Below are 13,785 nucleotides of genomic sequence, written 5' to 3'. Positions count from 1 at the left end.
TTAAAATTTCTTAAATATAAACGAAAATAAATAAAATTATATCGGCCATCGGCCTCCCTGCTTTCCAAGATATCGGCATCAGCTGTCAAAAAACCCATATCGGTCGACCACTAGTAGTAACGCTAGAAAATGTGTTACGTAATTGCGTTATGACGATATGAATTACAGTCTGACATTCTGAGACACAATGTTGCACGAAATGGAGCTTAGAAGTGTTATGTTCACATACTAGTGTAAAGTATGTTCTTAAATGTCACACTTCTGTTTGTTTGGTTTGGCCTACTTTGCTGAGAAAAAAAAACACCTTAAATCAGCCTAAGCTGGACTGCTGTTCTTAACTGGTCTTCTATGTGGTTTAGGCTAATGTCAACTGATCAAACTGGGAGACCCTCTAGACCAGCTTAACCCAGTAGACCAGCAAACCATCCTCAGTTTATTTATTTAAAAAAAACACAGAGCGTTTCAGGTTATATCAGGCCTTGTGTGTGTGTATCATCTGTATATCACTATCTCTCTGATAGCTTTCACTGCTTATTTTAGCTCAGGCGTGGCGTCTCTTTCCGTCTCATGCTAAATAATCACTCCGTTCAGAACAAAGGAGATCTGCAACCCGGCGGTAAAGAGTCCGCTCGCATTATAGGCGCACTGGTAACCTGTCAGTCTGTTGCCATGACGGTATAGTTACACGGGGATAGAGTAACTGCAGGATGTGTAAACAACAGAGCGTGTCAGTTTCTCACTGCCAGACTATAACAGGATTGTTCTTCAGCCCCATGAAAGTTTGAGGAGAATTTGACACACAGAAATGGAGTAGGACTTATGTGCCTGTTGTTGTCAGACAGCCTGTGAGATGTGTGCGTGTGTGTTGTATGAGAGAAAGCAGTAACCTATAGCCTTTGTGTGTGTGTGTGTGTGTGTGTGTGTTCAGTTAAGTGTAGTGTACTTATCATGTGGCCGCATAGACAATAATGGCTGAATATCACAGCCACCCTCCCTCTACTTTTCTCTCATGCTTTGTTCCAGATCTCATTGAGCTGCATTTTTAGGTATCATAAGTATTCCCACCCTGAAGGTTATTCCAAAAAGTAGACAGCAAAATTGGAAAAAGTCAGAAATTATATAGGTGACACACTGTCTTGATATCATTGTGATAATAATGAAATTATTAAAGAAAACTGTATTAATTAAGATTTACTGCTTATTCATATTTTAACTATTTTTGTCCACCAAATCAAAGTTGTGGTGTGACAGGACAGGAAATTATATCGTAAAGAGGATTTATTTATTTTGCATTCCAGGCATAAGGAAAATACATTATACCAATATGCTAGTAATATGTGTGCTAATAAGCAACTAGTTAGTAGCAGGAATTGGTCCTTAAAATAAACTGTTACCTTTCTTTCTTTTAAATGTCTCAGTGTTGGTCTTCCTCACCTTTATACTCAGGCTTCTATTGTCATTAGTAGTAACAGATATGACATTAATAATTTGTGTGTATGTATGTAGATTGTGTCAGCCCATTAAAAGTAAACTGAAGGTTTAGAGTGAGTGAGATTAACTCTGGCTCATCCAAGCATTAAAGCTTCTGATAGACTGAATTGAGCAATATTGTTGCACTGCGCTGTAAGCCGCTTTGTGTAATAGGTCTGTCTTATCTTTTACCTGGTTGAGTGGAGAAAACAAAGCTTGTACTGATTAATTAGAAGACACCTGATGAAGCACCATCTGCCAACTGGCAGCCTCTCTAAATCTATCCTGGATTTCCATTCCAGTTATTGGCTGGTTTATGCTTAATGCTGGTCTAACTGGTGTCCAATCAACTCTTAAGAACTCTTCCGTTCAATATTTACACAACAATCTTGGTAAATAATCTATACTGTCTAATCATCACAGCAGGATTTGCCTGGAATCTTGCACCACTTTTCTCAATGGGAGTCCTCTGCACATCTTCTCAGAGTGGCGAGGTTATTGTCAATGTAATGTAATTTTCTAGTTCGTTCCGCTGTTTTTAACTTTATTACTTGAACTTGCTAACATAATGCTGAATATTATCTTCCACCTAAAAGTAACTGCCATGAAAGCTACATCCTGCTTGGAGCTTTGCTGCAACACTAACAGTTTTATATACTGTATCACTTAGGGTGATATATATTCAAGCATAATCTCTTTTAAATTGGCTAACTGCATTGCATGAGCACTTCAGCTCACAAAAGCATGCTGCAAGTGGTGGCCCTTCCTTCAACAATACAATCTAAAGGAAAGATTTGCATCGTTTGACTGGCACATGTCTGCAAGGATATTCAGGATCCTCATACAGACCACCAACTTCTAGGTTGCACTTTATTTTACAGTACGTGTACTTATGTGTACTTACAATGTACTTACCAAAGAAAGTTTTAGGTAACCATATGGGTTATGGTTAGGTTTGGGGTAGGTTCAGGGTAAGTACCTAGTTACTACTAGTTATTACTATAGTCTAGTTAAGACTGTAAAATAAAGTGTTACCGACATCTACAATCTGCTTTTATGCTGAGAAAGTGTAGAAACCTAGTGCAGAAAGTGCATGCCTACTTAAATTTGTGCTTGCTATTTGTCTTGACATGAATGCTTATATGTCAACCTCATGGAATAAGAGAAGTGCCTGAATTGTTGTTGCAAATGTGCATTGAAAGCTGTTGTTTCTGATTATCTTCCAAATTTCACTCTTAGGTTCACTGTCTTGCTCTTAGCTAGGTGTCCATCTCATCTTCACCCCATCCCCTGAGCAGTATTCATTTCAAAGCTGATAAAAGTGCATGCCTACTTAAATTTGTGCTTGCTATTTGTCTTGACATGAATGCTTATATGTCAACCTCATGGAATAAGAGAAGTGCCTGAATTGTTGTTGCAAATGTGCATTGAAAGCTGTTGTTTCTGATTATCTTCCAAATTTCACTCTTAGGTTCACTGTCTTGCTCTTAGCTAGGTGTCCATCTCATCTTCACCTCATCCCCTGAGCAGTATTCATTTCAAAGCTGATAATCCTTCGGATGAGACATTAAACCGAGGTCCTGACTCTCAGTGGTCATTAAAAATCCCAGGATGTCTTTCGAAAAGAGTAGAGGTGTGACCTCGGCATCCTGGCCAAATTTGCCCATTGGCCTCTGATCATCATGGCCTCCTAACCATCCCCATATCTGCTAATTGGCTTCATCACTCTGTCTCCTCTCCACCAATAAGCTGGTGTGTGGTGGGCGTTCTGGCACACTATGGCTGCCGTCGCATCATCCAGGTGGATGCTGCACACTGGTGGTGGATGAGGAGATACCCCCTGACAATGTAAAGCGCTTTGAGTGCCTAGAAAAGCGCTATATAAATGTAATGAATTATTATTTTTTTTATAATGATTATCCTTGTTGGCGCAGCCACCTTTGCTTGGCCGAGACATGCAGTCTAATAGAGGCAAAATCCTGGCAACTCTGGTGTACAGAGATCTTGTCTCACGTGTAGGTGGAATAATATTACACCAAAACCAGACATTTAAAACCTAAGGGGCATTCCCCTGAAGGGAACAAAATGGTCCAAAGGAGGCCTGTTCCAGAAAGCTAATGATGTTCTTGCAACTATTTAAAGGGCAAAGTGCAGATCAATTGTCCTCCACCATTTTATATAAACAGAAGTAAGGGCTCCAGACTTCTCCAGCACTTACTTTGATGGTTTGCTGAAAGTTTAGGCTTTTATTTAGTCAAAGGCTTTCACACAGGATTGTTGAGGCATTCATAGCTCAGACAAAGTGCCCTCTAACTCTGCCTGGGATCATTTTGTGTGTCATGGCTTCACCTGGTGTCTTGTTTAAGTTTATTCCCGTTGAGTAAATCCGTGCAGCTGCCAGCTGGGCTGGGTCCCAGTGTTAGGACCTTCATGCTACAGCGTCCATTGCGGCACATTCAATGTTGCTGACACTTCAGCTGTTGTGAATCCGACAGAAATTTTGCATGAGCACTCAAGTAAGAACACTTCAGTTAGTAGCAAATGGGACCCTTTGTGCTGCTGGTTTAATTTATTTGGAAGGTTGGGCCAGATGACCAACTCTCTGCCAGAGGCATGTTTAATAAGACAATTATGAGAGTATGAGGGTGCTATTCCAGAAGTCTGTATCTCATTGTTTTCCCTTAGAGACAGACTTGTTGCCAGAGTACACAGAGTGAGGGGGCATGTATGGGTCCTCCTCGTGGCCCCTTCAGTTGAAAGACTGAAGATCGCTGACGCGCTCGGTGAACAGATGTTGTTCTTAATAACTGGACTGTTCCCAAGATACTAACCACCTCATAACCAAAAATACTAATAAGCTCTCATAAGCTACAACCACGCTCGCTCTCTCTCTCTCTCTGTGTGTGTGGTTTATCACACACTGCATGATTCTGGATAAATTGAGAATCACATGAGGGGGCATGTATGGGTCCTCCTCGTGGTTCATTCAGTTGAAAGACTGAAGATCGCTGACGCGCTCGGTGAACAGATGTTGTTCTTAATAACTGGACTGTTCCCAAGATACTAACCACCTCATAACCAAAAATACTAATAAGCTCTCATAAGCTACAACCACGCTCGCTCTCTCTCTCTCTCTCTGTGTGTGTGGTTTATCACACACTGCATGATTCTGGATAAATTGAGAATCACAATTTTTTTTGTTTCAAATAGAGATCATGATTCTCCCACTATTCTGAACTAAACAAAATAGCATGTAATTTACTAGAAGCTGTGACAAAATATTAATTGCTGCAGTCTATTTAAAAATGTAAAATTAATTTGAATGAATTATTTAAAAAAAAGGTTTGAATGAATGATTCAGTGACCTCATAAATACTTCACTTGTTTCATTACTGGATGAATCAGCGGTTTTGAACAAATCTCTCCAATGAATGATTCAATGACAAACACATTTTTAACAGTCACATGTCGCCACCTAGTGGTGAAACAATGTAATCGACACAAGCGCCGATTACTGTCACAAGGTGATTTGCTCTATTTTGATTGCTACCATAGACATCAGTATTTATATCAAAACTATAAACTTTTATCTCAGTACTTCTGTGATAATATTGTAAGATTGTATGACAGAAATAATACTGTGTGATTGAAAAGACTGTGAAGCTGTTCATACCTAAACATGATAACTGCTGTGTCAGTGGCAGCGCGACCGCATATTTGAACGGTATGACTTTGTCAAAGATTTAATAGACACAGACGAATCGTTGGCATTTAGAAATAAGATCAAAGATTGCCATCTTTGAACAATTAACCATGCAGCTCTACACACTGGCTCTAGAATTGCAGAAAGTGATAGATAACACATCTGAATTATACTCAAGTAGCTTAAGCTTCTGAGCTTCCACAGCTTCACTTCTCCGCATATTGTACACCCACAAAGATATGGTTTGTCCTTGTGTGTTCTATAAGAGGGAGATGATTACAATGCACCTGTCTGACATCTCCATCCCCTAGTGACACAAATGCAGCTGCATGCCTGCTGTGAAGAGGACTGATTCACACCTGCTCATATCTGCTGAGCTCCACATTTCTGTAAATGTGACATCTGGGATGCAGGACTGATGAATTCCCCATGTGATCTTGACAACAAACTCAATGGTCTACTGATTTTGTTTGCATCCTCAAGATAGTATTTGAATTATACCATAACCTACTGATGGTTTCTAGCATGTTTTTGGAGAAGTGGCCTGTTGGAGAATATTATATTATGCTTACATGATGCTGATGGATAACTGGAAAGAGTTTCCACCAAAGCAATTTGAGGGGGTGTCTGAATTTCAACAGCATCCACAGTGTTAAAACCCTTCCATATTTCTTTTATCAAAGTTAAAATTTATTTTATTACAATGTTAATAAATAAACAAGATAATCACAGTGCCTCTAAATTAAGACCCAACGCTGAGTCTTCCAAAAGATGTCTCGGTGATTGTCTTCCTGTGTGTGGACATTGTCAGTGGAGTGTCAGGAAGAGGAAGCTGGGTGGGTGGCTGTGTTTTGGAGGATGCAAGTTGATGGTGGTAATGAACTCATGGGGAAATTAGTAATTTATTTATTAAATGAGTAAATGAGTGTGTTCATGAGAAATGAACACACAGCAGGACGCAAACTGTGCTGTCTCACAAAATAAACACACTTTTGCCATTCAATCAATAAGTGTTGTCTCTCCACGATACTGTGTCTTAGTGGCTTCAGCAGGTTATACCTGCATGTGATCACCACCTTTATTTATTTATATATTTATATAGTGCTTTATACAATACAGATTGTGTCAAAGCAGCTTTTCAGTGTCGAACAGGAAAATAGTTTGTCAATAATGCAAGAGGACAATAACAAAAAGTAAATTTTTCTGGTAAAGTCAGTTCATTGTTGATTCAATGATGTCATCATCCAGTTCAGCTCTCTTCCAATAGTGTCTGTGCAATCAAGCTGACAATATTGCCAGAAATTAAGCCTCCCCAACTAAGCAAGCCAAAGGCGATAGTGGCAAGGAAACAAAACTTAAAATGCATCCCTAATCAGCCACCAAGTCAGAATATTTAAAAGAAAGACAAGCGCCGGCACACGAGAATGAAACATAGGCTTGATTTATTGGAGCAAAGAGTCTGTTCATTTCATTGGCCTTATTTGAAAACCTGCATTTAATTCTGTCATAACTATCATTTGTTTGGCAGGAAGATATATAATCTTGCATCTTTAGGTTTTTTTTTTTTACCTTTATTTATATAGTGCATACAGATTGTGTCAAAGCAGCTTTACAGTGCTAAAGAGGAAAAACGTGTGCTGATAATGCAAGTGGACAATAGAAAACAGCGACAGTCAGTTTGTCAGTTTAAGTCAGTTCATTATTGATTCTGTGATGTCATCGTCCAGCTCAGTTAAATTCTCTTCCAATAGTGTTTGTGCAGTCAAGTCAACAATGTTGCCAGAAATTAAGCGTCCCCAACTAAGCAAGGAACCAAAACTCCACCGGTGACAGAAATGGAGAAAAAACGTTGGGAGAAACCAGGCTCAGTCGGGGGGCCAGTTATCCTCTGGCCAGACGAAACCAGCATGGTGTGGTTTAATTCCAGGCTGCAACACAGGTCAGATTGTGCACAGGACTTGTCTGGTTCGTGGTCTTGTCCCGATGGCCGTCTAGTTGACGAGGTCTTCACAGGGGATCTGTCTCTGGGACGCATCTAGTTGTCCTGGTCTCCGCTGACATTCAGGGCTGTAGAGGTCGTCTCTAGGTGCTGATCCACCATCTGGTCTGGATACGGACTGGATCTGGGTGGCTACAGTGACCATCTGATCTGGATACGTACTGGATCCGTATGGCTACGGTGACCTCGGAATAAGAATGAGAGAGACTAATATTAGCATAGATGCCATTCTTCTTACGATGCAACGAGTAGGTCGGGTGTTATGGGAAGTGTTCCAGGGTCTGGTTGACCTAATTAATGCTGCCTAACAATCCTTTAACGGATTTGAATTATAGAGATGTGATCATGTTTTATGTGTATGCCTGGATAAAGAGATGGGTCTTTAATCTAGATTTAAACTGACAGAGTGTGTCTGCCTAATGAACAACGCTAGGTAGATGGTTCCAGAGTTTGGGCGCTATATAGGAAAAGGATCTGCTGCCCACAGTTGATTTTCATATTCTAGGTTTGATCAAATGGCCAGAGTTTTGAGATCACAGTGGACGTGAAGGACAATAATGCGATATGAGCTCAGTCAAGTATTGAGGAGCTAAACCATTCAGGGCTTTATAATTAATTGGTAAGATTTAAAAATGTATACAGTCTTCAATAGGGAGCCAATGCAGAGTTGACAGAACCGGGATAATATGGTCATAATTCCTAGTTCTAGTAAGAACTCTAGCTGCTGAATTTTGGACCAGCTGGAGTTTGTTTATTAAGCGCGCAGAGCAACCACCCAATAAATCTAACCTTGAGGTCATGAACGCATGAATTAACGTTTCTGCATTTGACATTGAGAGCATAGGTCTTTATTTATTTAGACATATTTTTAAGATGGAAAAATGTGGCTTTACAAATGCTAGAAACATGGTTTTCAACGTTAAGATTACTATCAAATAGCACACCTAGGTTCCTAACTGATGACGAAGAATTGACAGAGCAGCCATCAAGTGTTAGATAGTGATCTAGGTTATTACATGTGGAGGTTTTTGTTCCAATAATTAACACCTCTGTTTGTTTTTTTTTGTTTTTTTTCAGAATTTAGCAGTAGGAAATTACTAGTCATCCATGTATTTTTATATCAACTATGCATTCCATTAGTTTTGTGAATTGTATCATCGGGCCATGAAGAAACATGGAGCTGAGTGTCATCAGAATAACAATGAAAGCTAACACCACGTTTCCTGATGATATCTCCCAAGGATAACATGTAATGCATGAAAAGCAGTGGTCCTAGTACTGAGCCTTGTGGTACTCCATACTGTATTGTGATCGATATGATACCTCTTCATTCACTTCTATGAACTGATGATGGTCTGATAACTAAGATTTGAACCATGCCAATGCAATTCCACTAATGCCATCTTCATTCTGTAGTCTACTCAAAAGAATGTTGGGGTCAATAGTGGATAGATCCAGTAGCAATAATAGAGAAATACAACCACGATAGGGATAATAAGAGCAGGTAATTTGTAACTCTGATGAAAACATCTGACTGTGGAAAACAGATCTGTTTCAAACCCTAGTGAAGGTCCTACATAGTATTTTTAGGCATCATAGGCATACTTCTGACATGAACATTGGTTCAGAAGGTAGAAAGCAACATTATCCAGTCTTCTAGGATTCTTTCTTTTCACCTAAATTGAACACAGAACTTGAAGATGGCTGCATTGCTACAGTCTAAGTCAGGGGTTCTCAACTCTGGCTCTCAAGATCCGCTTTCCTGCAGAGTTTAGCTCCAACCTTGATCAAACTCACCTGCCTGTAACTTTCTAGTGATCCTGAAGACCTTGATTAGCTATCTTGATTACCTTCCAAGATGGCAATTTGAGAATACAACTTATATGTGTATTCAATGCTGAAAGTAACAAATAGTTTAATCCAATTAAAACTGACTAGCTATTTGTGTAAATTGTGTGTTCTGTTTATTTTTTTTCATCAGCCTATTTTCTCATCAGCTTAGCAACATGCTAATGTCATACTCTATTGAAATTAACGATGGGAAGATTGGATCATTTTACTGACACCCTCGTTCGATCTTGTTCATCAAAATATGCTAATCTTTTTCAAGTAATTTTAAATGAAACATTTTCAACAGCCGAATTCCCTGAACACATTCACCTACATAATCTTGATAATATTACAAATTAGAAATGCAGCCAAAGATAATTTGAGGAACATAAATGATTACTTTATCTCCCGAGTCTTTTGTTTATTTGTCATGTGACAGATGAATGAATCGTTCATGAATGACTCATCACTAATTGATCAATAAATGACCCATCACTAATGAAATCTGTTGTGAGTCTCTTTTAAACTTCATGTATGTTGCTGCTTCTGTAGAGTGTTCCAAATCAGTCACTTATGAGGTTCCACTTTTGTTATGATGTTGCCAAAAGCTAACTGTTATCTGACAGCAGATAGCGAAATAGCTCACTAAAGTTTGAAACAAGGATTATTTTGCCAGCTAAAACAGTGCTATCCCATTGCTTCTCAAATGGAAGTGATCTTTGCATGTACTGTATGTGTGTGTGTGTGTGTGTGTTCCATGTTTTCCTGTGCAAAATCTGACTGTCATTCACAATGCATTCATGCATTTGTCTCATCATTGTCTCATAATCATAGTTAGTATGTGGCATGTTTTCATATTGTCCGATCACTTTATTCATTAATATGTGTCTCATCATTATTTAGTCTGTCATGTCAGGATGATGAAACTAGATGAGACGCCACACTCGACACCATAAATCTAAATGACTGTATCCCAATATAAATTGAAGGGTGGTGTTTGTATGCAGCTGTTGACGGGGGCTGGATGAAATGGAAACATTCCTAGCTCTATGCTGTTTATGGGAGACATTTGTGCCGATAATGTAGCTGATGCTGGTGACATTTAAACAGATCTCCACTCTCAGCCGTGTGTAATACAACAGATCAGCACAACAGAACCTTCCAGCAACCTGTGAGGCCTTTTACTCTTGCAATATTTATATTTCCACTTTGCTGTTTATTTCATGAGATAAATCATTCAACAAGTTTTAATCAGGGCAGGCACTAACATTCATTTTGTTTCTTACAATATTGCATTGATATTTAAGATCTTGATATTTAAGATATGAATGCATGCATATACTTTTCTACCTTTCAATTACTGAAAAACAAAATTGACAATCATAAGGAATTAAAATGTAATTTTGAGCTGTAATAATTGTGAGCTATTTATGATAATGTGATGCATCACAGTGTATTGAATTCAATTGTGCCATATGATTCATTTTCTTTGATGCACAGCATTGTAAGTTAGTGCTGAAACAAAACCACTATTGATAAAAAAATGGCTCAGGTACAGAAACCTTGTAATTGATTTTCCCAAAGCAGCAGAATTGATTTTCCCAAAGCAGCGGTAGGCTACATCATACAGATTGATGTGGAAATTGTTTGATTTTGGAAAGCGTTTGCTCAATGGAGCACTTCTACAAATACGATGCAGCATTTGTGTCTCCTTCAGGACTCTCAGAGCAATGTTTCATCTGAAAGAGAGTCAGAATGAATATGGCTGTAAATCCATTATTAAACTGTAAAGGATGCTTTTAGAATCAGAATCAGAATCAGAAAGAGCTTTATTGCCAAGTATGTTTGCACATACAAGGAATTTGTTATACTGTCACAAGCTTCCAGTACACGGAGACAACAACAACACACAGGTAATAAAAATGAGATCTGAATAAAATACACATGCATAAATATAAACCACAAAAAAAGCCACAGGTCTGTAGTCATTAAGTCCTGTTATCTTGGGTTTCTTTGGGACGGGGATGATGGTGGAGCGTTTGAAGCAGGCAGGGACTTTGCACAGCTCCAGTGATCTGTTGAAGATCTGTGAGAAGATGGGGGCCAGCTGGTCAGCGCAGGTTTTCAGACAGGCTGGTGTCACACCGTCTGGGCCTGGTGCTTTTCTTCTCTTGTTCTTTCTGAAGACCTGGCGCACATCATCCTCACTGATCTAAACGGTAGGAGTGGGGGAGAGGGGGGGATTACATTTTAAGATGTGTTTATGAATTGCTGATAAGGAGAGTGAGCCGCTGACTGCCGTAGCAATTTACAGATCTATCAGAATAGATATTACATATAACCATCCATTCTCCAAACCGCTTGTCCTATAGGGTTGAGTGTGTTAATTAATGAATAATGCAACTGGTATCTAGAATCACAGAATTTGCAATGGTAATATTTTTGATCAATATAAATTTGATGTCATGCCAATAGCACATCACAAATTACATTTTTGCTGTATATATTGGTTTGATATTTGATTTGAATATGAAACAAATGTGTTTATGTTTTTTTGTCTAATTTCCCCTTTCTTCCTATCCACAGTGTGCTGTTTTGTGGTCCACAAAAGGTGCCATGAGTTTGTTTCGTTCTCCTGTCCAGGAGCCGACAAGGGCCCTGACACTGATGTGAGTAAATGCTTGTACTTCTCTCTCTCTCACACACACACACACTTGCTCATACTGCAGTCAGCATGTTCTGTGTTCTGTTTGTTAAGATCCATATCCATTCAAGTTGTTTTGTGAAGGTGTGCTTGCTTTAAAACGGATGTGTTTACTAAGACTTCAGTGTAATGCCAAGCAAAAACAGTCTTCTCTTTTTTTCTCTCTCCTCCTCCTGCTCTGTGGGGATGTGTGTGTGTGTGTGTGTGTATGTGCTTCTCATCTCTGCTGTGAGGACAGCTGCTTGTGGTTTACTGTAGATGAGCACCGTGGGCCAATAGTGGTCAAATATGACCTGTTAGCCCCTGCATGTCCCCTGAGTGCTGCTTACTCAGACATCCAGAAAAAAGCCCACACAAAGCCAGTTATGTGTTTTCTTTTAACCCTTCTCTAGATTTGTAGGGTGCCACAAGTTTGTTAAAATTTCCAAAGGGTGCCGCGACTGAAAAAAAGGTTTGGAAACACTGCTCTAGATTAGCCTCACATTAGCCTCTAAACCACATTAGGAAGGAGCTTCTGAGAGGTTTACATGCATGTTGTGGTTGTTTTAATGGGTCTAAATTGCTATCAAGATTTAAATTACAGACATGAATGAGTTCAGGCAGTATGTTCAGACTAACAACACAATCCTTTTTGTTTGGACTTTTGCCATTTAAGCAAGAAGTACCTTTGCTTACATCAATAGTAAATTGTATTTTTATTTAAAAAAAAATATATTTTTTAACTTTCTTCTTTTCCTTGGATTGTTTTTTTTTAAAATTGATAATTCACTATTTTTATTTAAAAAAAAATATATTTTTTAACTTCCTTCTTTTCCTTGGATTGTTTTTTTTTTTTAATTGATAATTCACTGAATACAATTTTTAATTCACCCGTATGTCAAAATAACTTTCTTTTCCTGCGGAACACAAAAGGAGATATTTTGCTGTACAGGTTTCTCTTTAGAACCAGGCTTCTCCGATAGAAATAAAAAAATAAATAAATAAGCCAGTGTAAAAAAAAAATGGTTACAGCCAAATTAAGTTGTTTTTCTCAAATTATAGTTATGGTTTGGTTCAAACCTTATATTTTAATTTAATAGAAATCAAAAATATTTATTCTGACAAGGGAAAAACATTCATAAAGAAAGTAAAAATATCATTTATTATGAAGACGTTACAATACTTAATCAATGCTTAATTTAGTTTACTTACTATAAATAAAGATAACTTCAAAAGACCTTAATGTTTAGCCTTAATGGGATGACTAGTGTGATATCTGGTGATGACAGGTTTAAATATGCATCACATTTTCAAAAAAAAAAAAAAATAGGAGTGAAAGGAGGACTGTGTAAGAGCTTTTATATGGTATGGTATATATATATATATATATATATATATATATATATACTGTATATATATATAATTTTTTCTTTTAGACAAACTGAACAATGCATTTGAATCGGAACAATGATTTGAATTGTCCATGATTTTAGACCAGTATAAAATTGCAGGTTAAATAAATAACATTTTACTTTTTTTTCAGTGTACAATGGCGGCCAACAGTGACCAGGAGCGGTCAAACTTCAAAAAAGAAAAAAAAAATACCAATACAATTTTCATAATAGTATTCTGAGGTCATATGTTGGCTTTGTGTACAGAAATGACTAAACATCTCTCAAATTACATACAGTAGGTTTGGAACGACAGAATTAGAGTTTTTGAGTGACCTGATCCTTAAACAGTATTTGATGATGTGTGAATGCAATCCATTTCTTTGTCCTGGATTTTGTCTTTTTTTTTTCTCAGTATCTTGGAGAGGCTGGAGACTCTCTGTGTGTTTGTGATTGTGTGTGAGTCAGAGGGTCAGAGCTGCTGATCTCATGAGCTCTTCTCCTCCTGGTGTGAGCATGTGCTCCATCATGACCCTAAAGCTGCATCATCCAGCCCTCCCATCATGGGCTTTCATCTGAACACTGCTCATTTCACATCTCTTTTCTCTGTTGCCCTCACGCTTCATCTTTCTTTAGCTGATGCTTGAACCCTCAAGACATACGGATAAACCATCTCCACTCTCATTTAAAGCTGCAGTATGCAATTTCT

At 38.3% G+C, this 13,785-nt stretch overlaps 1 protein-coding gene across 1 annotated transcript in view; it reads left to right on the top strand.

Annotated features, from left to right (window-relative positions):
- LOC107729205 (protein kinase C alpha type-like) overlaps nucleotides 1-13,785 on the top strand; it is a 171,198-nt gene that overhangs the window by 56,256 nt on the left and 101,157 nt on the right. The window contains exon 2 of the mRNA XM_016539635.1: nucleotides 11,589-11,671. Coding sequence (XP_016395121.1) covers nucleotides 11,589-11,671 — 83 coding nt within the window. The remainder of the gene's footprint in view (nucleotides 1-11,588; nucleotides 11,672-13,785) is intronic.

This window comes from Sinocyclocheilus rhinocerous, unplaced genomic scaffold (assembly GCF_001515625.1).
Source record: "Sinocyclocheilus rhinocerous isolate Xijiao unplaced genomic scaffold, SAMN03320098_v1.1 scaffold1630, whole genome shotgun sequence".
Classification (NCBI taxonomy): Eukaryota; Metazoa; Chordata; class Actinopteri; order Cypriniformes; family Cyprinidae; genus Sinocyclocheilus; species Sinocyclocheilus rhinocerous.
Note: the sequence above shows the minus strand (reverse complement) of the source record. Positions and strands in the feature narration are given on the sequence as shown.